Source organism: Gallus gallus, chromosome 4 (genome assembly GCF_016699485.2).
Source record: "Gallus gallus isolate bGalGal1 chromosome 4, bGalGal1.mat.broiler.GRCg7b, whole genome shotgun sequence".
Classification (NCBI taxonomy): domain Eukaryota; kingdom Metazoa; phylum Chordata; class Aves; order Galliformes; family Phasianidae; genus Gallus; species Gallus gallus.
In genome coordinates, this window is record NC_052535.1 from 59438218 (window position 1) to 59464254 (window position 26037).

General features: G+C 41.9%; 1 protein-coding gene across 1 annotated transcript; it reads left to right on the forward strand.

The window, feature by feature from the left end:
- Positions 1-204: 204 nt before the first annotated feature.
- Positions 205-25002, forward strand: METAP1 (methionyl aminopeptidase 1). Its single transcript, NM_001031151.2, has 11 exons — positions 205-334; positions 10312-10363; positions 12482-12594; positions 13935-13995; positions 15186-15277; positions 16151-16234; positions 17122-17260; positions 18163-18294; positions 19254-19397; positions 22056-22121; positions 22340-25002. The coding sequence occupies exons 1-11, from the start codon at positions 221-223 to the stop codon at positions 22498-22500; spliced, it is 1158 nt and encodes a 385-aa protein (NP_001026322.1). The 5' UTR covers positions 205-220; the 3' UTR covers positions 22501-25002.
- Positions 25003-26037: the final 1035 nt, after the last annotated feature.

A 26037-nucleotide genomic window follows, 5' to 3' on the forward strand; every position in this document is an offset into this window, starting at 1 on the left:
GGCAGCCCTTGCCACCGCCCCGTCCCTAACCGCCGCCTGCTGCCGCCGTTACCTCACGCACCCCTCGCCGACTCCGCTGCCAGTAGCCGCCACTCAGCGTCTGCGCAGAAGGCGGGAGGTGAGGTGAGGGGAGGGGAGGGCGGCGCGGCGGCTCCGCCCAGCCCAGCCGGCGGCTCCTCCCCCGCCGCTCGCCGCGCCGCGCCTGTGGCAGCCCGGCAGCATGGCGGCCGTGGAGACCCGCGTCTGCGAGACGGCGGGCTGTAGCAGCGAGGCCAAGCTGCAGTGCCCCACCTGTCTCAAGCTGGGCATTCAGGGCTCCTATTTCTGCTCTCAGGTGAGGCCCCGGCGACGCCGCTCTCGCCTTCTCGCCCCGCTTCCTCCCCGCTTTCCGCTCGCCCTGCCGGTTTCGAGGGGCGCCCGTGCGGTGCCCGCTGCGGGCCGGCCCTCCCTCACGGCCCCGGGGAGCTGCGAGGCGCCGGGCCGGGCTGGCGGCGGCGGCAGGTGTCGGCCAGAGCCCCTCGCCGGGCCCGTGGCCGGTTTGCGTGCGGGAGCACCCTCTGCTCCTCGGCTCCGGGTGCGGCGTTGGGAGCTCGGGTAGCGCTGCCCCGCGCCGGAGGGCGCTTTGCCTCCCTCCGGGAGGAAACGTGGAGGCGGGGAGGGACGCTGTGGTGAGATTTCCAGTCGGCGAATGAGACCGGTGCGCGAGTGCCGGCGGCGGGCTGCTCCCCGCCTCGCGTGCCTCACGCCGGCCTGGGCTCGGCTCCCGGCGGGCGCGGATCTGCCGCTCGGCCCCGCGGGAAGTTCCCCGCCCGGGGGAGGCGGGGACGCCTCGGCTCGGCGTGCCGCGGAGTCCGCGGCGCAGGGAAAGGCTCCTGAGGGAGTGCGCGGTTCCCTGCGAGCGGTGCCCCCCTTCCCGAGCACGGGCTTAGTGAGCACAATGAGGCGTGCTCATCGGGTTCCGGCGCGTGTGCCTCTGGGTCTGCATCAGCTCCGGGTCTGGAGTTGCGTGGCTTTACTAAACACAGAGGACTTGTTGCTCTGAAAGCAGTGCTGCTTCCTTTTACTAGAGAAAAGCTGTGGGGTGAACGATTTGGTGCTCTGCTTCCTTTTTTTTTTTTTCTCTTAGACGTCTGTGGATATTTTACTTCCAGGCTGCAGAGCGAAGAGGTTCAGGTTGGGCCAGTTCCCATGCAGCCGCATGCTCTGCAGGCCTCGGCTCACCTCACGTCTCACCGTGGTCCTGGTGTGCTTAGGTCCTTTGGTTAAACAGAAAGGACTGCCTGATGGCCGTGTGGTGGGTTGATTTGTTGTCTGTGTGTTTTTTAACAACTTGGAAATGAATGATAAAATACATAGCTGAAGACTTTGAGCCTTTTGTGTGTGCCATTCCTGTTAGCGTCCAGTGAGGAAATACGATCCACAGGCCAGCGGTGGAGTTCATGCAAGAAAGTCATTGGAAGTCTGTTGATAAACTTAATAAAAGCTTTTAACCACCTCAGCTAGATTAATACAATAATTGAGCAACATTGTTACTTCTGAGTCCGGATATAAGCTGATAGTTATCATTTGCATAGGGCTCAAGGAGAACTCCCCATCTGATTGTAACATGCAACTGCGTCTGCTGCTTCCCCAGAGCCTCTGGGCCACGTGCTGGGAGTCAGTGCTGTTACGTGGACTGCAACTCAGTTGTTGTGATGATTCTGTGCATTTAGCTCCATTGTGGTTCTTGAAGGTGGCTTGTAGGGTTTGCTCTGCATTTTAGTGCCTGTTTTGACATGTCTGATACTCATCATAAATGCATCTTCAGCAAGTGTGAGTATTAGCTGATGTTGACAATACCATTTTTTTAACAGATTGAGCAGGCTTGCGAGCACTGTCCCATCCACAACTCTGTTAAGTTTAGGTAGGTTGCAGAGATTCTTGTCTATACATTAGGTTTAATTATTTTGAAATATCTGCTAGTGCTGTAAGGCAAAATTACCAGAAATATTTATTGGCTTATTGAAATAGGCTTGTAAAACTGCCTTGCCTAGGAGATAAAATACTGGGCTGTTAGTGACCATTGAGTGTGCTGTCTCTCCTTATTGCCTTGGTCAGTCAAGTAGGTAAGCATAGTTGTTCCCCATACGAAAGGTGCTTTGAAAGTCTGGGGTGAGTGAAGCGTGTCATAGAAAAGACAAGGGAATTAACAGCAGGCTGCTTTTATGTTATGCAAAAAAGTCTGTGAGACCTCGTGTTCGGCCTGCAGGGAGGAGTATCAGTCCCCCATAGTCCTCTGTGTTGTCTGATGTGTGCCCTGGAGGAGATGGAGACTCTCAAGCATCCTATGAGTGCCAAGTGCTGTTGAGAAGGTAGGTGAGGTGCTGCTGACAACCTGGCTGTCCATTTGTACAGGCACTGAGAGGCTTACTGTCGCTGCTCAAAGGGATCTTCAAAGCCAGGATGTTTTCTCTGAGCTCCCAGCAAGTTTCAGCCAATAGTGCTGGAGTGGTCAGCATCTGTGTAACTTTTCCTAAGGTTTCTCCTGAGTGGTTTCCTTTCCATTGTGGCGTTACATGCATAAATAACTTCTTAATAAGCTAGTAAGTGAAACTAGGGTGTTATTCCACCTTAGAGCATAGCCTGCTTTGTAGCTGTCTGTTACCTAAAGGCATAGTCTGTTTCCTCCCTCTGAGGTTGCAGATTTCAACGCCTTCCATTGAGTCGGACCCGATCCTTTGGTGAGCTGCTTCTGGGGTTTTTAGGACTTTCTTTGAATGGAGGAACAGCATTTGCATCAAGTTTGCTGCTAATTCAGCTTCCTAAAGCTTTGCTTGATCAGAAAGCATGAGTGCTTCAGGAGCGTTCTGCCTGAGAACAGACTTACACTCAGTCTGGCCCTGCTGTGAAGTTTCTCTGTTCTTACTGAACGGGCACAGTGGTAATTCCATGCGTGCAGCCTCTACTCTGGACACAGTGCAGGACTGGAGCAGCAAGCAACCTGGTGTCTCTGTACCCATGCTAGGTTAATCAATCTGCTTGAAGCCTGCAGTAGCTCGCTCATACTGCCAAAGCTCCAGTAAGAGCTGAAATCACATTTGCTGGAGTGCATTTTCTCTGGTGCTGAGATTAAGCAATAGAAAACTGTGGACTGCTCTGAAAGGTAACAGATATGGAATAATGTGTTTGGATTATAAATTGTGATGTGTGCTTTGTTACGACAAATGAACGCGGGTAGCGCAGGGCTAAGAATCTCAGCGTGGTGAGGAAGTCACCCCAGGACTTACTAAACATCATTTTTTCATCACTGCACATACAGAATTGAAGTGAACTTTGCAGGTAAGCTGTATTAAGACAGTGATTTCCCCGGTGAATTTATGGGTTGTGTTCCTCCTTCCTTTGAGAAAGGGCACTATTCTAGTGCCTGTCCCCCTTCTGCATCAAAAAAAGGACATCTCAACAACGTGCCCTGAAAATGCTTACTCTGAAGTAATTTCACATCCTCGAAAATGCCTTTGAGACAACACAGTTTCATCTCTGGATGTACGCACCTCATCAGCTGGATATGCAGCTGAAGAGTGTGCTGGTGGTGGGTTATGTGTGGAAAGGGGCTGAGGCAGCTGGGCACCGGCCTCACCCGGGGTTTTACACAGGTAATGGAGGCAGGGTGTGGGCAGCTTGAAAGTATACCAGATGAACCCTGGCAGTATTTACTTTTTTTTTTTTCTTTCAGTCCAATGTGTAATGAGAGGGCATATTCTGCTGAGGGATTCTGTCTGCTGTTAACCTTTGGTGTCTCATTTAGCCTAGTCGGTCAGGTCCTGTGGCTGCTAGCTGTCTTTCACTGCCTTGCTTTCTCTTTTGTAGAGACTTGCTGCAGTGCTCTGTGGATTTATCAACGTCGACTCCGTTACTCTGTGTCCCCAAAGTGGAAATAACAGACGCCCAGCATTGCATGTCCAGTGTGCTGGTTCTCTTACTAGGATAAATTTGTGATTTTAAAATCTGTCTTTATAGATATGTCACTTCTGTGTAAATTATATGTATTGTGCCTATTCGGTTGGTGTTTAAATGCATAATTTGTATTTTTATATGCCTTCTAAAAGCTGCTGAATGATGAACAGAAGTAGTAACTGCTCTTGAGATTTTCATTTACCACTTTTATATGACCCTTCTAATTATAAGTTGGTCTCTTACTAATAATTTTGCATTGCTTTGCTGGAACTCTTCCTCTCTCATGCTATTCCTATCTATATGGGTGTCTCAGACTAGACAGAGCTGTCTGAGATGTTCTGTGGTGTGGACTGCGTACTGGTGTGGGGTCATTTCCCTGCCAAATTCGGAAGGATCTATTTCTAGGCACATCATGGAAGCCTATTCCTCTTATTATCAATTCAGTGGCCTGCACTGCCTGCTTATTTCTCTCTGATATTTGAAGGCCGCAGATGGCTTTTCTGAACTGTATGCAGTGCAGCGTCTCTCTCGCAGGGGCGCATGCCTGCTGATGGGGCTCTGTCCATTTGGAGGGGGTTTTTAAATCCCACTGAGGGAGAGGTGCTGCTGTTTTCTTGGTGACTGTGTACTGATGCACCTTCTTTCTGGGAGGCACGTTTTCCCTGATATTTGCACCCAATTTACTCCCAGATCTGGGCCCTTGATAGCTTTGGGTACTCAAGGTCACAGTAATTTATTACAAACTGGGACCTTGAAGAGAGCAGAGGTATCCCCCTGACCCTGTCACCAGCACCACACACCTTGCTGTTTCCTTTCACCTTCAGTGTGCTGGGTGTGGGGAACGGGGACCAGAAGAAACTATTTTTTGTCCTCTCTCATGTCAGACCATAGGACACGAGTGCTGCATATCATTCTTGGTGTGCTGTTCTTTTCTGTGCCTAAAATAGGCTACAGCCTGCTGCTTGGATCCAGCTGCAACAGTTACACGGTTTTCTTTTGATATAAGTGGCACTCTGCGGATAACTCTCCTCTACCTCTTTTGACAGATTCCCTAGGTGAGGAAGCTGGCATTTTTAATTGCTTATAAATCCCTGTGCCTGTGGTGAGTACCTGGTTATTGTTGAGGCACAAACGCAAAATATGCATAACTTTCTGAAGGCAAAACTTTGGGCTTCCAGGCAGGCTTCCTGAGCTGGTGTTCAGTGTGCTGAGGAGCTGGTCCAGGTTGCAGTTCTCTTAGAAACACAGAATCCTTAGAGTTGGAAGGAACCATTGAAGGTCGTCTAGTCCAACTCCCCTGCGATGAACAGGGACAGCTAGAGCTTTATCAGGTCGCTCAGAGCCCTGGCCTGCGGTGTCTCCAGGGATGGGGCAACAACCACGTCTCTGGGCGACATGTTCTTTGTTGGCTGTTCCTTCATTACTCTTAAAAACCACATGTATACCTCTGTAAATCTGATAGAGAGTGCTTTCCTCAAAAAAGGACTCCTTCCAGGAGTCTTGGGGTGAGATCAGGCTTTAGATGAAAAGCCGCAAGCTTTCCTGCTACCAAGATGTTACGTGTAGGAGCTTCCCTTGAATCTGCAAGCGTGCATTCGCTTCATCTGAAAAACTGGTGGGTCGCCTATGCTGCATGGGTTGTTCTATGCATTTTGCAGGCAGTTTTTTAGGCCAGCAGCTGTGTCTTCTGGGCATTTTCAGCACCTCAAAGAATATCAAGTTTGATATGGTAAAAGGCAACTGTTTTGTTCTAACATCAAATGTCTTAACAGGCTGTATTCCTTAAGTGACTTACAGTTATGGATAAAATCTAAGGTTAGGCTGCATTGTATTAGATATACATCGCTGGTAACGTAGTATTTTCTGAAGCTAAATGCCATCCTTTTTTGTTAGTTTTGTTTTGTTTGCATACCTTAAAGGTGGTTTGGTTAAACTCCAGTTCTCATTAAATAAAATATCGCATGATCTCAGATAAAGCCTGAGACAGTTTTACACTCCAAAGGACACTTTAAAAAGCTATTTTAAAAAATTGCTCAGAATATTTTTAAATACAGCATACTTCTTGGCACTGCTTCCTAGACGTTTGCCTGACTGTTACATCTCAGGGCATAATTACATGCAGAGCGCCAGCCAGTCTGTCCCCGCAATCTCAATTCCAGCTGTCTCACTTTTTGCTTCAGAACATGTATTTTTTTGGAAATTCAGCTCCATGGTTCTAAATGATGAGCACCGTGGATGGAAAGAGAGGTGCTTCCGTGGAAGCCAGACGTGAGCCGGAGCTCCTGCCAGCTGCCCACGCCAGGCTTTGGGCAGTGTCTGCACACCTGCCAATGCATGCAGTGTCCAGGGCCAGGTTGTGAGGAGCAGCTGTACCCAAAGGGAAGGGGAGCCTGCAGAAGGCTGTGGCAGCCCCAGGGCTGATGGTGGAGCGCTCTTCAGCTGAGCTGCTGTGCGAGCTTGCACTCGTTGTTCAGAAAAGCATGCAAATAAATATGTCTTGAATTCTGCAGTGCCTACACGGCTTCCTGTACTTGAGTAATTTATTTAAAGCTAGTTTGGGTATGTCTGTGCTATACAGAGGCTTGCAATGTAAATATAGCCTACTCTTGGTTCCTTTAGCCCTTTTTTTCTCCTCTGGCATTTGGCATTAGTTGTACTTTGCTACCACTTAATCCCACTGTATTGACAGTGAGCCACTTTCCTTCTGCTACTGTAAAAATGGCAGTTAAAACAGGAGAAAAATCCTTGCTGAGCTGATAAGTTATTTTGAAGGTGTTTTTTTCTTATTGTTCTTCCAATGGCTGATTTAGAAGAAAAAAAAAACCCAAAACAAACATATTTGGTAGTGAACTCTGTGTGCATACAGAAGTGCCCTCTACTGTGAAACAGATTCTGCCGAGCTGCACGAGTCTGCAGATATTTTAACCAGCAGATGCAGGACTAAGTCCTTCGGGTGAAAGTAATTTAGAGAAATAACTTAGCTTCCATCAGCTGTTCCAAGAGGGATCTTTCCAGCTTGTGATTTGGTGATAGTATCTTTAGTTACCTTTTGGTAAATGTACAGGTCCTGGTAAAAACCGTATTGAGCTTGTCTCTATGCATAGAATCAGCAGTGTTGGTTTCAAGATGGCTCAAGGCCAGGACTGTTGTTACAGGTTTACCTATATTAATGGTCTCGAGCAGAAGCAGTTATGTTTTTTGTCCTAATAGAATAGCTGTGTGCAAGATTGCTCTAAGCAAACTCAGGACTGCTCTTCTGCACGTTCCCTTTCACCTCTGCTTTCATTTTGTTGGGGTTTTTTTTCAAGTGACAGGGGTGGGGCTGGTAATATCAGCAATGCTGGTGGATTTTGTAATGTTTGAAAGAAAATCCAGGAAGTCTTCCAAGAAGCTTGAAACCAAAATTATGTTATCCCTGTGCGTTTTCCCTCTGAAGGTAGTTAATTTTGTCAAACGCAGCCGTGCAAAGCCACGTGTTCCTTTCCATTGAATAAAAACAACATTAGGAAAGTACCTTGTCCACTTTATTACTGAAATTCACCCTGGATATTGGGTATTTTTTTCCTGGATTTCATTTATTGAATCATTGAAAATTTTCTGTGCTGATGTGTATGTGACGTAGGGACACAGAAGAATCGTTAGTGGCAGGGATGGTAACAGGAAGGCTGAAGTAAATGTCTCAGCAGAAGGCTGAGAGGAGGTTCAGCAGAGAAGGCTTATCAAAAAGCAGGATTTTCTCCAGGAAATTCTCTGCAAAGTGTCCCAGATGGAGAGAAAGGGTGGCTTTCTTCCATGGCTTGTCAGGAAGACTGCTGTACAGAAGGTGAGGGTGTCTGAAGCGTCAGACTGCTGTACAGAAGGTGAGGGTGTCTGAAGCATTCAGAGGTCTGTTGGTAGCGCTTCATAGCCACAGCGATGATTCTCCAACCTGTGAGGTAACAGCTGCTGGATTTTGTCTGAAACTGCCAAACCAGAGCTATGCAGATACACCCAACATAGTGCCTGTGCAGTAAGTTGTTGGATGCAGGTGGTTTGTTTGTACCCGGTAAGTCCAGTACTTACGGGACGTGTGTGACTGAGCCTATGCAAACTAGATGGGTTGGTGGTGGGTGCACAGTGTACCCTCTGAGTGCCTTCCAGAAGCATCAGACCAGCACAGGGGTATTCATTGATGCTACACCGCACGTGGAATAGCCTGTGCTTGCACAAATGTTTTGGACTCGCTGTGTGTACTTGCTGCTGTTGAGTGATGTGCATATAGGGCGCGTGTCTGGGATGCTTGGCTATACAGCGGCAGTTGACTGAGCTGCTGTTCTTTTGGAAATAGAGGACAAGTGGAATCTGGGAAACGTGTTGGAGAGAGCTCAGACACATGGCAGCCTTATGCAGGATCCTCTTACGTCACTTACAGCTGCAGGAAATAAAAAGCCAACATAGAGACTGTCAGGTTATGATGCTGGCAGCAGCGTGGTGCTCTCATGGTGTTTGCTGGTCATGAGCCAGCAAGAAGAAAAGGCCTCAGAGAAGGGAATGGGATTTGAGAACACTTCTCAAAATTTCATGGGGAAAGAAAAATTCAATTACAGCCAGTAATTACCGCAGCGGACTGATGTGTTCATTCCCCAGTACTGCCTTATGTCCCAAGAAGTGGATTCTAGATTGGCAGACCTGGTTCCCCATAGTCGCTGCTGTAAGTTGTGTAATCCTCCTTCCTTCTTTGGCACATCAGGTCTCTGTTCTGAAGTATAAGGAGATTAAAAGCATATTGGTCCTTCTGGTGTTCTTGAAATAGGGCTTTTAGCCTTTTTCTGCGAGTGTGTGTGTCTTAAAATAGACCTCAGTTAAAACCAACTCCTTTTCCCTCAGATTTCCAGCAGAAAACAGATAATAATGCGGCACAAAGGTCTTAGTGTGCAGCGGGTTATACAAGCACGACAATAAAACCTACTGCTGCTTGTTCAACAAGATGTTCTCCCTTTCATCTACAGTGGTGCTTTCAAAGCGACCTGCTATCTGGTCTGCTGCATGGTACCGTGGCGTGCTGAGTGCCCATCTGGAGATAGTGGAGACTTCAAGTGTGGTGCAAAACAAGACAACGAGGAATGGGTTGTGGTAATGAGGGCAGCAGGGTCTCTTTGAACACAGGCATAGTTGTGCACCGCTTTACCATGGGCTTTTGGATACAACTTGATAACCACTGATTGCAGAAAAAATGGGAAGATGATGGTGCTGCAGGAGCAGACGGTTATGATGGTGCAGCAGCAGCTGTAAAGCAGGGGCAGAATCTCACCCACAGGGCTCAGCTTGCAGCTCTGTTGTCTTGCATTGGCTTAGGGTTGTGTATGTTAGGTTGTTGGCTCCAGACAGTAGTTTTATGATGATGAGTCAGCGTTAGTCTTTCCTTATAAAGAAAAGCAGTTTGCTTTGTGCCTTTTTCCTCAGAAATTCAGCAGTTATTGTAAATAATTGGAATTAGCTGTTTTCTACCAGTTGGTTTCAGAGCTGTATTTACTCAAAACAAGTAATTTTCTAATTAGCACCATAGAGGATCGGCTTTAAATGCTTTCTTCGGCAGCTTTTTTACTTCCACCTCTCCTTTTTCTTTCCATGTCTTTTCCTCACCTTAATCTTTGTGTACTCCTCTCCAGCGGCCAGGCATTTCCTCTGCTCCTGTGCTGATTCATTGCTTGTTGCATGAAGTGCTCTATTTGTGCTTGGGAGGAAGAGGAAAAATTATGAACTCCTTCACACGCACTCTTTCCTTGCTTTCCATCTCAATTTCATCTATTGTTATGATTTGCATTTCCTATTTACATTCAGTAGCTCAGTCTTTTCCCCCACATTAATCTCTTTAATTTGTTCCCTTGTGATTATGCTGGTTGACCTCTGTTGCTTCCTTATGCTGGGGAAGGAGGCTGAAGGGCGGCAGTTAGCAGGAGCCAGGGGAGGATCACCCTGCCTGCTGCAATATCCCAGCATTAAGTATGGAGATGGACCAGTTGAATGCTTACGTCTGTGCTTCCTGGAGCAGTGCAATATTTCAGTCAGCCTAGAGTAACCATGGTGTTTAATTATTCTTTAAAACGGTGAGGGGATGATATTTAGTGGTAGGATTAGATCAGTGTTCTTCATTTCGATGGGTGCATCTGTTTGGCTGTTTTTTGTGACTATTCTTACTCATAAGCAGTTGAACGTTGTATTTTCTAGTGCTGAGACTGGCAGTTAGAGTAGCATTTACTGCCAGTTGCTGCACGGGTTAATACGTTCCATCTTTTGGTATTTTAAAGCACAGTTGCTTCTCAGCTCTTGTGGGAATGGCACGTCTGTCAGGATGAAGCTACTTAAAAGTGTAATTTGTGTTTTTTTTTGCAATTCTAGGAATGCTTTAAGGGAAGCTGGGCTACTCACAAGTTATTACACAAGAAAGCAAGTAAGTTTCTTACCCATATTAAAATTCTATTATGACTGTGCATATGGAAGTCCTTTTGGTGCATTTGCTGCTCCCCCATTCCCCCCAGTAGTGAATCGTTGTTTTGTTCAAAATAGTTTAAAAATAAAGTGTGGGATATTGATGATTAAGTCATATAGTGCAGTTTGCTTCATGTCATTCCACACGTAAGTGTGCAGCTACACCTGGAGTACCATACTCAGTTTTGGGTTTCCCAGTACGTGAGAGGCTTGGCTACACTGGTGAGAGTACGGCAAATGGCCACAAGGGTGATGAAGGAACTGGAGCCTCATACTTACAAGGAGAGGATGACAGAGCTGGGGCTGTTCAGCATAGAGAAGGCTCAGGTCTCATCAATGTGTATGAATACCCAGAGGGAGACTGCAAACAGGACAGAGCCATGCTCTTTCCAGTGGTCCCCAGTGGCGGGACAAGAGGTTGTGGTCACAAACCAGAGCACAAGAGGTTCCATCTAAACACCGGGCAGCACTTCTGTGCTTTGCAGGTGATGGAGCACTGTGGCACAGGTTGCTCAGAGGCTGTGGAGTTTCCTCCTTGGAGATGTGCAAAAGCCACCTGGATGTGGTCCTGGGCACCCTGCTCTGGGTGGCCCTTTGGAGCAGGGGCTGGAGCAGATGGACCCAGAAATGCCAACCTCAACCATTCTGTGATTCTTTGTCAAAGAATGGTATGGATTTTTCCAAAATATCTGTCACTGAATTCCACATATCTGAAATTGCATCCAGTTCCTGGTAATCTACAGGTTAGATATTTTTCAGTAAAAATGTCAAATTTCAGACTGTGGTACACAGATCTCTATTTCTGTTCCTTTTTTTTTTTCTTGAAGTATTCCTTGAGCTGAACTGCTAGGTATGTGAACAGAGAAAGAGATCCTGAAATAGAGGACTAGGAGAATTATAAATCATAAGTCATTGCCAAGATTGTACCATCAATAACGTTTTGATTCTTGATGTAGAAAAAGGCAGTAAGGTGAGAACGGTTTGGGGAGTTCTTTGTGATTCAGCGCTTGCTGAAATGCAAGCAAGTCAGTCTTTGGGGGGAAAAACCTGACAAAAATGTCATGTCGTTGCAGCTATTGACTGGGGAATATATTGTAGATAGGATTTTGCCCAGCTTAGCTGAAGGTGATAGAGATATCTGTATGTCTTAGTTACAGCTTGTAGACCTGGTACAGAAGTACCGATAGACTTGTAGATTCTCCCTTATCTGGGGAACTAAGATAGCTTATAAGTTTACTTAGAGCCGCTAAAAAGAGAAAGCAGACCTCAGTTCTGCACCTGCCTTCCTCAGCCCAACCATCAAGCCTAACTTAAAAGAGAGTTGGGATTATAAAATGGTATGGCAGAAAGCCAAATCCTCGTCACTTACCTCCTCCTTTCCCCAAATTCTATTTTTTTTTTCCATGCTAAGTTATAATAGCTGGAAATAACACAGACAATTGCAAATATTTTCTCTCTTTCTGCCTTATCACTGTAGAGTTCTCATAGTTCACACATGCGTTCTGTGTCCTTTTCGTACCTGCAAGAATATAGAATTGCCTTTGTGGTCAATATAATTAATAGAGTTACTGTAGTCCTCTGGTGTGTTCCTCTAATGCTGTTTATCTGACAGTAACTTTATGATCATACCACTAAATCCACAATCTTGCTGGCTTCCTGGATAACTGTTGAGCCCAGTGTGAGTGGGCTTGGTTCTGGTAGCCCTCAAATCCTTTATGTTGGAAACTGCTGAAGCATCTCAAAGGAATTTGGAACATGGCTTAATTATAACTTCTGGTTTTTAAGTTATTATATCTCAGTGGTTCGTCTAAACTAATGTTAAGTGGGCAGATGGTTCACATGTCAACCATAGGAACTGAGAAACTCATGTTAGGGTGTGCTGTGGTAGAACTCTTGCCGTTTCTTCATTCTTGTGAGATGTGAAAAGGGAAAACAAACCTAACCTACTAGGTTATGAGTTAACAATGAATGCTGCCAGATCTATGTGCTTTGGGTTGCCCTTGGGACCCCAGAGCCCTTATTCACGGTAGGAATGATTTTTGCCTCTGGAATTTATTATTTATTTATTTTGTCTTTTCAGAAGATGAAAAAGCTAAACGTGAAGTATCCTCTTGGACCCTGGAAGGTGACATCAACACAAATCCCTGGTCTGGTTATCGATATACTGGAAAACTCAGGCCACATTATCCTCTGGTAAGTAATAAGTGCCACTGTACTCCAGCATAGGTGGAAAAGGTACGTGTTATATTCCGTAGCTACTAATGGACCAGGAGTCCTGTCCTTATTGCCTTCCACATTTTACCTGGGGGAGGAAAGCTTCTTTTGCAGTCCTAACTTCATGGCAAAGATATATGTGACTGTGCCATTGTTGTGCTGTTTATTTTGATTTAACTTGATCTCTTGGTATATTTAAAAAGAAGGAAAAGCCTATGAGGAAGCATGGATCATAAATAGATTTCAGTTCACACCTTTCCTCTGTATATTCTGAAATTTATTCTGCAAAAAGTTGCTGCTAATTAAGAATTAAGATGTCATCTTCTAGCTGTTTGCTGCTCTTACCAGTAATGGAGCAGTCTGCTTCAAAAAAGTCAAGATTAATTTAGAATTTAAATAAGTAGCTTGATATAATTGTATGTAAATGGTTTGAAATAAATTAGTGAATATGCTGGTGAGCAGCTCTTCTGAAGGAACAAAGAATATAGCACTAGAATGCTATATTCTCCTGCAGTAGAGTAATGAAGGATAACTGAAGTCAGTAACGTCTTCAGCTGTGAAAAGTGGGCTGAGAAAACAACCTCAGTATAGCTGTGTTTTTGAAACTGGTAGAAGTTGGTATGTAGAATAAGCCAAAACTTGCAGAATTAATGACATTTCATTTACAGGTGTCTTTTCTAATTGTCACGTAGTAGAAATTCTTCCTCAGTGGCATCCTCTCCATAGTATCTAGTACAGGGAACAGATTAACTGTGCCTGAGCATGTGTGTGTTAGTGTCATTGGAGATAGAATTTTAGTTTTTGATATGTCACTAGGAATTTACTAGTGTTATTGTGCTTTTTTGTTTCCTGACTCTTGTAGGACTGATATGTATGAGACTCTAAAAGAGTCCTAATAAATAGGATGGTGATCAAAAAATTACAATCTTAGTAATATACACTAATAATCAGAGAGAGGAAGGATGTGCCTGGAATGAGTGCATTTACAGTCTGGGAAGTACCTGAGTGAACACTACAATACATTATGAAGCCAATTTTATTCATATGATGCTTTGGTGGTTTATTTGAAGACTGGTTTTACAAAGCTATGAAGCTGGCTACTAGAGGTTGTATAACAGAAAAGCAATTTAGAGTAACAGAATTCTTTGAGAAGTGGATATTTTGGACTGTTCACAAGTATTGCTTCCTTTTTTTTTCTTTTTGTATGGAATTAACCATGTTTCAGTGTATATGATTTTGCAGTGTGGGTCTCTCCTTTTTTGACTGTTAGATGTATTCTTGCAATCTAACCACCTCTGTCTATGATTTATTTTATTTAGACACCAACAAGACCTGTGCCAAGTTATATTCAGAGACCAGATTATGCTGATCATCCACTAGGTAACTTGAAACAATTCACAGTTGTGGAGCACTGTATTTGCTTTTTCTTTACTTTGATCGAGGAAACATTTAGAGCATGAAGGATGGGCTGGAAATAGGCATCTGTTTTGTTTGTCTTTTGTATGTTATTTTCACTTCTTCCACCCTCCTGCCCCCCTCCCCCTCTCCCCCCCCCCCCCACTTAACTTGCCAATATAAAAGAATAAAAAAGTAGTTACAAGGCTGTGCTTTTCAAGTCCAAAGTTTGTAATGAGTTATGTTTCAAAGGTGTTCAGGGAAGAAAAGGCAAAAACATGCAGATTATGTTCCTCTGGTTAACTTCATAACAAGTAGCAAACATAGCAAAAGTTGCCTGATGCAGGTGAACTTTGGTAAACCCTTCTCAGTGATGTGATGGAAATGAGTTAGAACACCAACAAAGAAAACTTCAGTAAGCAACACCTGTAAGAAAACTATTAAATGACTTCCGGCTATCTTTAGACCCAGAAAGGATAGATGCAAAACTACTTGCTTAGTTTCCACTTTTCTCTGTGGCTTTGGACTTCCGTGTTTCCCAAAAAGCTGCTTAGAAGTCTGTTGGAATTATTTCTATATTTTCAGTGAGTCTTTAATTTTTCTTTACAGAATATAAATACTTAAACAGCATGAAATGCTGGTTTGTGGAGGTCATTCATCTAATAAAACTGACCTTGCACAGAATCTGATAGGAAAAACTGAGATGTGTTTATCAGTTGGCTATTGCAGTAGTTTAACTAGACATAGTTGCAAGTTTATATAATCCTTTAATAGTTATTTTAGATTATTAGTGATTTCCAAAGTAGCTTTAAAAATACTTCTATATGAATAAAATACTTCCCTTAAAATTATCATCCTAAAGTTGTGCTTTGAGAATATCAGCATTTGAGTGGCTGGACAAGCTGTATGCAGGAAGCGAATGGGCATTCTGAGCACGTTTGGGCGTTACAATGTTGAGGAAGGCTTATGAGTTCAAATTAATCTGTCTAATGGTAATAATACTACGACTGGTGTGTTTGTTACTTTAGCCTGTGGTGAGAAAGTACGTATTTTTATTGCCGTTGGTAAGCCCATTAAGTTCCTTGATTGGTCATGTGTAGTAATCATTCCTCCATATAATGTTTTTTGTTTGTTTACCTCCTCTCTCTCTTTTTTTTTTTTTTCATTTCCCCCAGGAATGTCTGAATCAGAGCAGGCTTTAAAAGGAACCTCTCAAATAAAAATCCTCTCACCTGAGGATATAGAAGGGATGCGAGTAGTGTGTAGGGTAAGGCGGTCTTGATTTTTATTACAAAATGCTTTTATTCTTTAAAAACATACAGTAAAATAAGCAGTTAGTGACAACACGTTTGAGAGTACGGATTTCAAACTATGTTTGAGCTCTGAAAAATGGTTTGAGAAATTTTGTGTTTTCTCTCCTCATGACTTCAACTTGCAGTGAATTATTTTGTAAACAGAAAGATGACTCTCATCCATTTTCTGGCTTCGCAGTTACTTGTGAGAAATACTTTGTGGCTGAAATGTTGTTACTGTTAAGAACATAGAGCACAAATGAGATCGGTGTGTTTTCTTCTCTTCCAGTTAGTACCAAGTTAAAACTAAAAAGCAAAACCAAAACAATGCCCCGTCACTAACAGTTTATTAAAAAGAGCTGTTCATAGAATCGTTTGAGTTGGATGGGACCTGTTCAGTTGTAATCAATTTCTTGTGCATAAAATCAAATTTTGAAATATATGTGGGTGATCTGGTTGATATTTGTGGTATTTGAGGAAACTGTGATCCAGTGCTGTCTACACATGGCCCCGGGCCACCTGCTCTTAGTGACATTTCTCATACACAGAGGTTGGACCAGATGACCTCCAGAGGTCCCTTCCTACTTCAGTGGTTCTTTGAAATCTAAATTGTTTTATTTTCAAATTGAGCATTTGCAATTGGAGTGTCTTCAAAATATTCTCAAATGTCACTGTGGTGACTTAGCAATACAAGCTGCAGAAATCTGGAAGACCTTCTGGAGTCCCAGTCTACCCAGCTTTCTTATCAGTCTCACTGTAGTTGTCTGTAGAAAATGGGTTGGTAACTTTCCAAGGAGTAGCTCTGATCTCATTTACAAGTCAGTGTTTTTTTGTTTCCTCATTTGCAGCTTGCTAGAGAAGTATTGGATGTTGCTGCCATGATGGTGAAAGCGGGTGTAACTACTGAAGAAATTGATCATGCTGTCCATTTAGTAAGGTTATTTTATTGTTTTTTCTGGTGTTTCCAATTGCTTTCTTCTCTCTCTCTATTTTGGAATTAGTGTTGCAGGGTTTTCATTGCTGTTGCACGAATTCTTCCTTTATTTTGAACTATTTCTCACTTTGAAGCAAGTAAGTAGTGCAGATATTAGAAGTATGTCATGTAGCACAATGGTAGATTCAAAATAAACCCCAGATTAATAAAACCTGTGGCTCTAAATCAGCATTTTAGATATTTCCAGCTTCAGATTCCCTGAGTTTCTTCACCTGTTTTCCTTGTTAACATCACACAGTTCTATTTCTTTTAAATCCTTCGAGCTCCACAGATACCACTAAATAAAGAGTATCATATGATGGTATGTATTTAGGCCAGGGATTTCTGTGCTCAGTGTTTTTAGTGAAGATGTACAGAGGAGAAAGTTTGTTTGTTTATGATTGAGAGTCGGAACTGGGGAGCCTGAGATAGAATTGAAAAGAAGCAGCTTAAGGTTTTAAAGATGGGGAGTAAAAAAGTGGTGCTAAATGTTTGGTATAGTGGCTTTTTCAAAACTGTGAAAAATTTTAGACCTGGTACTTAAAAACAGTCACTGAAAATGGATGGTTTTTCATTGGATTAAATATTTCTATACATTGTTGTGCACCTGAATGTTTCAGCATTCATAATTGAACATAAAACATGAGTAGAAGCAAAAAGAAGCTTTGCTGTCTTCCTGTTTAAAAACTGCAAAGCATAGCAGAATACCACAGTGCAACAAAAATGCTTGTAGAATCTTATTTTTAGGAGTCACAGCATTTCAAAATATTCTTACTGGAAGGCAGTTGTGTTTATGATCTTATCTTCTACAGTATGTGCTAATGCAGAGTATATTTTCTCAATTAGGCTTGTATTGCAAGGAATTGCTATCCTTCTCCTCTGAATTATTATAACTTCCCTAAGTCATGTTGTACATCAGTGAATGAAGTGATCTGTCATGGAATTCCTGACAGGAGGCCATTACAGGAGGGAGATATTGTTAATGGTAAGGGCTATGGGAATTAACTTTCACGTTTCTAATCTTCAACTCTTCTACTTTCTATGCAGTTAAACCATTCAGTAAGCAGACAACATGATTGGAATAGCTTCTTAATAGAAGCTTTTGTTCTCACATACTGGTTAACATCTCTGCACATTTAAATTAATGATGCTAGAACAATTTCAAAAGCACTTTAAGAGCTTTATAATTCTTCTACACTGGTCTGTTTATAGCATTGCTATAGTGCCTGAGTATTCCTATTACTGAATGTTTAAATTATTTTGTTCAAAAGAAAAAAAGTTTTAAGCCATCTGGTGTAATTTTTTTCTTAGGAATAATACTGAAAGGTTCTTATGTATTTCATGTTCACTGTGAAACTTTACTTTTTTGGCTGGAAGTGATGGGTTTTGGCATTTCAATTTTTGCAAAAACGTGAGTCATTTTAAACTTGCATAGAAATAAATATGACTTGGAACATGTTTACATACCTACTTAAACTTAATTTTGTCCTCTTAGTGCTGGAGTTGATTCTCAGGAAATATATTAACCAGGTAAATCACCATGGAGTAACACGATTCCCTTTTGTGTCTTTTTATTTTATGTAGAAGACCAGTCATAAGCTTTTCATGGCTGCATTGCATAGATGTTGATTTTTTTGACCATTTTATTTTTTCTTAAATTGTTGACCAGTGAAACGCTATCTTACTGATTTAATTCTATAATAGCAATAGGATAAGCGTGAGAATTTATTCTACTGGAATAGTTTACACCAGGAATTCTTCTAAAGTGTTCTTGTATATCTTCACAATTACAATACTATATTGAATGTCGTTTTGTCCTTTTGATAATCAAGAGACAGAGAGAGAAATACAGAGGTAGCATTATTATGTGCCTGGTATTCTTTGCAGTGGATATTACTGTCTATCGTAATGGCTACCATGGAGATCTGAATGAGACATTTTATGTTGGAGAAGTTGATGAGGGTGCAAAGAGGCTTGTCCAAACGACGTATGAGTGCCTAATGCAAGCCATTGATGCAGGTAAATCCTCATGCTACAGCCTGAAGTGTTATGGTTTTGGCTCTCAAACATAAGTACTGGTATTTGACATTACCTGGTGTATGGGAACTGTTGAATCACGGCCTGAACCTCTGATTGACCACCTGAGGCGAGCACTGAGTCAGCCGCAGGGGCACAGGTGAACGCAGTTTCACCTGAGTGACTGGAAGGGGTGGAGCCTGGCTGCACCCCTCCTAGACCCCATTTAAGGGCTGACTTCCAAGGAGGAAGGATCTCTAGCTGGAGATCGCTCCTCTTGGAGCCTTTCTGTGAGCCCAGGATGCGGGTAAGGTCTTTATTTCATTTCTCCTTTGTAATGTAGTAATCTTTCTGGTCCAATACCTGTATACCTGTTTGCCATACACCTGGGAATGACTTCTATTGCAGAACACGAAAGTGTTAGTGTGCATCTCTAGCAGATGACATCTATTATATAATACATTGATTATTTTTAAAGATACACTTCTGTATGTGGTGGCTGCAACATTTTATTTTAAATGTGGGTTTACGAGTAAAATGTAAGTGGTGCTGAGGTGATCCACATATGATGATATTTACATAGAGGCAACATTACATGAGTAAAACACCTTTAATCTGAATTGTTCAGAGTGTGTGAAGAGCTAAGTTTGTATTGGAAAACCAGTATGGCTTTCTATTTCTCTAATTTACGTGGCGTTGTAACATGAACTAGTAATGCAAAACATTGTTTGAAGACTTTAAACACCACATCTCATTGCCCCCGCAAACTTAACTGTTTGGTGTTACACCCACTTACATAGTTGGTGAATTAAGTGATCACAGTGGAGGGAGGAAGTTGCTTACTGGAACAGGTGTGCACACGAAACATGAATGTTACAGAGGTGATGTTAGCCTGAATGGTGTTAGGTGATCAGTTTTAGTGAAAGAAAGCTCTATAAATTTGTATCTTTTAAATTTTGCAGTAAAACCTGGTGTTCGGTATAGAGAACTAGGAAACATTATTCAGAAACATGCTCAAGCAAATGGATTCTCGGTTGTTCGAAGCTACTGTGGGCATGGGATCCATAAACTCTTCCATACAGCCCCTAATGTGCCACACTATGCCAGTGAGTATTCCTTTTGCACTGTGCTACAGACAGTACATGCTTTGCAATGAATGCACCTGATATAGTTCTTGCTCATATTTTAATAAAGCAGCATATTGTCTAACAGTCATCACGTTAGTATTTGTACACTTGTGAAATAATTTGTTTTTTGAACTTGGGATCATAAAGTGTTTCATGAACCTAAGTAAGGTGATATGTCACATACTCATTCTACGCAGTGACTGGGTAAGTTGTCAACTTCTTTGTGTTGTTTTCCAATGAATCTCTCAGATCAATCCTTATCTGGCATGAGTAGGTAAGCGTTTTCAGTCAGAAGATCAAAGTGAAAACTTTATGCCACTTTGTGATGTATATAAAAGCAGAGTGGTTTTGTTTTGTTTTTGTTTGTTGAATGATGTAGGCAGGTGACGTGCCTAAATCTGGGTCCTGTTTCAATTCCTTTTTCTCCATTTGAATGTTATGGTGTTGTTGGAAATCATGCAGTGTGCAGAGGAGGAGGGACCTACCCCCCTTCTCCCTCCCCCTTCCCTGGTGTTCTCAGCTTTAGTTTTTGGAAATGGCCATGTCCCTATGACTTTGGCAGCAGGACTGAGGGGCAGCATCCACAGAGGCAATGGAGAGATGCTTAAAGATGAAGAGGCAACTAAGGACGGGAAAAATACCACAAAACAGTGATAAACAATTCACGCCCACTTCAGCTGCATAGCTCTCCTGATAGAACCTTCATTTCCTCAGGTCTGATGGATGCCTCTATCTCCGCTTATTCCAAAAAGCTCTAACAGAGGATGTACTTGTATCATGGGACTCCAATCTTTTGGCTTTCCTGGGCCACACTGAGTGAAAATAAATTGTCTTGGGCCAAGTGTATATAGATAACAAAACAAGTTTTTAAATAAATATGTATTTTTTTAATTAAAGTATTTTTAAAAAGCAACAAAAGTGTAAAACTACTGGGTTGGACACGTTGTAGAGTATAATCACTTCTGTAAAGTGATTTTTCAGGGAATAGAAAAAGCCTGTTAATCATCAGGAGGATATCAATTCCTAGTATTTGAATTTTGTGATGCATGATGAAGAGAATAGGCTGCCTGGAGAAGTTTTCAAGGCCAAGTTAGATGGGCTTTTGAGCAGCCTGGTCTAGTGGAAGGTGTCACGGCTTATGGAAGGGGGGTTGGATATGGGTGATCTTTAAAGTCCCTTCCAACCCAAACTGTTCTCAGACTTCAAGTGAATCTGAATTCTGGACACGGAGGGACATTTTATATAAAATACAACATAGTATGAGAAGATTTGTCTTTCCAGGTTGTTGGGTACTTTAAGCTTTTTATTTCTTATTTTTATTTTTTGACTGAGCCCAAATGTCTGTTGCTAAGAAGAAATGATTCTGGGTTTTCCTTCTTTTCTGTTTCCTTTTCTGTTTTCTTTCATTTGGTTTTGTGTTTTTATTTTTTAAACGCAGATTGGCAACAAATGCAAAGTGGAAAAACTTGAAGCCTTTTGGACAAGAAAAAGTGAAAGCTGCTGCTTATTTATGGATTAATATGAACGGAACTGTTAAAAGCAAAAGGCTCATTTTATAACCTTTTGAATTATTTGACAAAAATAATGAAAATTTATAGGGGGCAGAAGAAAGGATAAAACTTGTGCAGATGTAGAAAACTAGAAAATGAAATGTGTTGAGCACAAGAAATACCAGCAGATGGTAGGGATAGAGGCAAGACCCTTTAAGTAAACGAAGTATTCTGTATGCTGTTATGCCTACCCAGTGTCTGAAGTTTTTAATACATCCAGGTGGTGTAGACATTTAATGGATTTCTATAACTCTACAACTCTAGAGGATGTGGTGAATCTGTATGTAAGAGTCAATGCAAATTTTCTACCACAGCAGAGTGGTTGAAATACTGGCATTTGTTCAAGCTCTCACATGCTAGGCATGGTTACATCTAAACTGTACTGACAGTCAAGGTAAAACAGGGCAAAGGAGAAGGCTGAAGCCTTTCTTCAAAGTGCACTCCTACATGTATACTGTGCGTCACCTCATGAAACTCTGCATAAAGACTTATGGCTTATCTAACATCAGAACGTTCCGATGTTAGAAATTCTCTGCTTATTTTTTTTTAATGTTACCTAAAGAAATACCTCATTATCATCCTCATACTGCTATGTCTTCTTTAGTATTCCAGAAGAATGAGGGGGACATTGTCTTTTAGAAATGGAATCATAGGATTCCTAGACTGTTAGCTTATTTCAGAATTTATTAGAGGTTCGGTGGAACTGAATTAAGAAGTCATCAAGCCTTCTCCAAATATCTTCAATGCATATTTTTACTAAATTGTTTTAATTGCTGACTTTCATCATAAAAGTTCGCAGGACTTTTTTTTGTTTGTTTTTATAGCATTTTTTTTATAGAATTGGAGTTAAGACAACAATTAATTCTGAACTCCTTGAGTAAGTAATGCAGTGCTGGGGGAAGGAGGGAAAGAGAGGACAGAGGGAAATTTTAATGTAAGATTAAAAATGAACGGACGAGTGAATGTGTCATCTCTCAAGGGCTTTTCTGACCTGCCCATATTCTTACTATCTTCTTCTAGGACAAGGATTCCATCTGTTACCTAAGGTGTGATCAATTTTCTAACTTGAATGTTTATTTTATTGCAGAAAACAAGGCGGTTGGAGTCATGAAGCCAGGTCATGTATTTACAATTGAACCAATGATCTGTGAAGGTGAGCAGTTTGGCAAAAGCCAAAAATCACTAAACTAAACTAATTCTGTGTAATGCCTGAATAGAGTACGATGGTTTACTCCATGCTTCTTATTAAGAAGTGATGAAATAGGAAGCTGGTCCTATCCTGTACAGTTGATAGATTTCTTTCCGTTCTTTGGGGGGAACTGATACCTGGTATTTAAATTAGGAATTTTTGCCTGGTTTTACATTTTTTAGGTGGTTGGCAAGATGAAACGTGGCCTGATGGATGGACTGCGGTAACAAGAGATGGAAAGCGATCGGCTCAGTTCGAACACACTCTTCTGGTTACCGATACAGGCTGTGAGATCCTCACCCGGCGTCTGGATAGTATTCGTCCCCATTTCATGTCCCAGTGATAGTCTAGACTGAGCACGTGGATCTGAACGATACTTATTTGTCTCTGTACTATGCATTTTTTTTAAGAGTACAGAATAGAGAGGAGTTTCATCATTTGCTTTGTTTTTGCTGATTGTAGATAAGAGAGGAATTCATTGAAGAACCTGACACAATGTCTGGTGAAGCAGAGAAGAATTTAAAGAATTTTCTGCTTTCCTCCTACCTACAACACTCGTGCTATTTTTTTCTTTTTCCTTCCATTATCTCTTTTGCACCTTTCTTCCAATTAGACCTGCGGATGCTTCTGTTGCTGTCATATTAGCTAGGAAAGTGTGGGTAACCTTTCCCACCTGGACTTTGTTATTCTGGGATCCAGTTTTCTTTTCGTTTCAGCGTGCCCTGTTTCTCTTGGTGTGTGAGCGGCACCTGAGATTTTATGGGTTTCTAGTTCCAAAGACCCGTTCCTGCTTCTGCAGATACTGTTCTAATGGGCTGGGCCTCATTTGTTTATCAGTTGAGAAACAGTTGAAGGGAGAAGGACGTGCATGTTGCCAAGAATAGATGACCCTTACCTTTAATTCTGTTCCCATCTTTCTGCTGGTGATCTCTGTGGTAATTGTGATTGTAGGTGGCACACGATATTAAAGCAGGACTGACTTCTTTTGCTAGAGATTTCTAGAATGGGCTTCCTACAGGGAAAACTGCTAAATTCTGTCTTAACTGCAGCACTCTGCAACTAGCCGCCTATCTGTGGAGCAGTGTTTGCAGGCAGTCTCCTGCTCCAGCAGCTTGGTGAAAATGATGCATCAGACATGGCTAGAGAAAAGAATAAAACAAGAACCAAAAAGAATCCCACGATTCATAGGATCCCTGCGTGGGTCAGCTGTGGGACATTTGTTACAGGTACGTCCACAGTAGCTGTGGGGGACTGGATTTGTGAGACTTACGGTGAGATGAGTATATATCTCAAAAGTCCGAGTATGAGAAGATGAAATGTCAATGCTGTATTTTTTTTTTGGTAGTTCTAAAACAGCTGTTTCTCCCTCATCAAACAGTTGTCTGAGTTTCATGGTTTTGTAAAGTCTTAGAGGGACATAGGAAAACTGATCTTTTCCCTCAGGCTGTAGAATGGGCAATCTTAATTTTAGTATACACACTTTTTTCTTGTCTACCTGTGGATCATGACCAGCTGGTGACTGTCACCCTAAGGAGTCTATATTAAGCCTCTGTCTTCTCTGTACCCTTTCTTCTCCCCTGCTCACTTCCTTTCCATTATCTTTGGTGTCTGTTGCTGAGGGAATTTATTTTTTCTTTTCTGAATTGTAATGAAATTTTTTTCAGACCCCACTGCAGACTTAAAAGTCTTACACCACTGTAATGCAAGAAACAGTCAAACCAATGCAGACATTAAATCATACAATTGTGGGCATAAAATACACCTTTTACAAGGTATCTAGTGAATTTGTTGTCACATTAGATCCAAGCATGAGGTACTGCATGCCCTTGGCACTGCAGAATGTAGATGGGGAAACATGTTAGTACTTCACGGAACTGGACTGACATGGATACTACCAAATACCAAATTTACCAGAAAACGTCTTCTCTGCCCTGAGTGCCTCAGACCTCCATTGCTGTAAGAGTATCATTGCAATGTTTTCATTACCTTTATTATTATTATTTTTAATTATGCAGTAAAGTGACCTGAAATGATGCATAGAATATGTGTGTGTGCGTGTGTATGCGTGTGTATAGATTTTAACAAAACAGACTGTCGTACTCTGAGTGGAATTACCTGTGTTGAATGAAATGTAATGTATTGAGAGGACTATCCTGGAGGTTTGCCCACCATCTCACTCACGTGAATGGTTACAGTGGTCTTGCCTTTTCTGTGTGTGTGTGTGTGTGAGAGAGAGAGAGTGAGTGAGTGAGTGATGGGGGGGGCCTCATTTTTGTTCTATAAAATAAAAATTGCAGCTGCTTCTAACAGAAATCACATTTTTTGTGATCCAAAACTAGATAAAGCATTCTCAAGGTTTCTCCAGGTTTGCTTGCACCAGTGCAAGCCTACTAGTAGATGCATGCAGACAGTTAAAAATCACACTTAAACCTGTGCATGTGTAATGTGGATACCTCTTTGTTGTTGCACAAATATAACCAAATTTAGCACTGCAAGTTTACACCACAGGTAATCTATGATGCTATGCATTTCTGTCTATAAATTGAAATTGCGGTAAGAAAACTGTTTCTACTGAGTTCATACTGTTGCAGTATTTTTAAACAAGTGAAAAGTTTGGACAGCATCTACACCTGTTCTTTGAACATGAGACAGATAACAGGTCAGCCTGGAGAACAGAATTATTTAATAAAAATGTTGTGAAAGACCTTTTTCACCTATTAGCTGTAGCTTTCCTTGAATGTTATGTATTACGCTTGTGCTTACTGGATTTGGGAAATGATCTGTTTTTCATCCTTACAGAAACTGCTATCCACTACAAAATACAACACAACAACAAAAAACCTTACACCCATTTTCTAATTATGTTTTTTTCTTCCCAAGAAATGCTTCCCAAAAATACAATCTTCTCCTAAACATCTCTTAAAGTATCTCCTACCTCTTAAAGTATTTTCCCTTTACTGTCACCTCCAATTCAAGAATCATACAAGCCAGTACTGAAAGTGCTCATATTGTTTTTGCAAACTGATATGGATATTTAAGAAGAGGTGATAGGTAATGTTGAATAAAAAATATCAGCATGAGAACAGGGAAAAAGTGACACTTTAGTGCTGCTGCTGCATTTTTATGTGACAGCTAGCAGAGTACATAGAAATTTAATGTAGGGCCATTTGGTTGAAAAGTTTTGTTCATTGGAGTCCTTGCAGTTGGCAAGACAGTTATAGTTCAGTAAAGTGCCTCAGTCAGCAAGAATGGGGTGTGAGGAAGAGACCTTGTGTTAATGAGTCCCTCTCGCATGAGGAACTTCAAAGACAATCCCTGTAAACTCCAACAAGTATGACATCAATTCTTCAGCTTGATGAAGCTGTAAGTCTTTTAAATGCAATTCTTGTACTGCAGAATGTCTTTCTTTGTCTTACCCTGGTCTCGTAAGACTAGTTTTCCATGAACACAGTAAGCTACAGATTCTCAAGAGTAATAATATAATCCAAACAACATGCTCCTGTAGTCTTGATTTAGTACATGAAGCCTAGAGGAACAACTGTTATGAAATAAGTGCTTTAATTTTGTTGTATCAGTTAGGAAGAAGAGGCTTGCTAAGATGCTAAGTGATATAATCCTGTAGTTTCAGAATGCCCTAGCGGGAACTACTTACTAACAGTAAAGTTTTTTCTACTAGATTATCTAATTTTCAGCCAGTGTTGAAGGAGCTTATAAGGTACTGGGAATCATCTCACTGCTATGTGGGAGGCCTTGCTTTCCTGGTAGAAATTGACTTGTTATTTTTTCCTAGATGCTTAAAATTCAATTCTTATGACATTTAACAGGAGTTAGTTTAGTTATTGTTTAGGCAGTCTGAAATGAAGTTAGAAATGCAGCTACC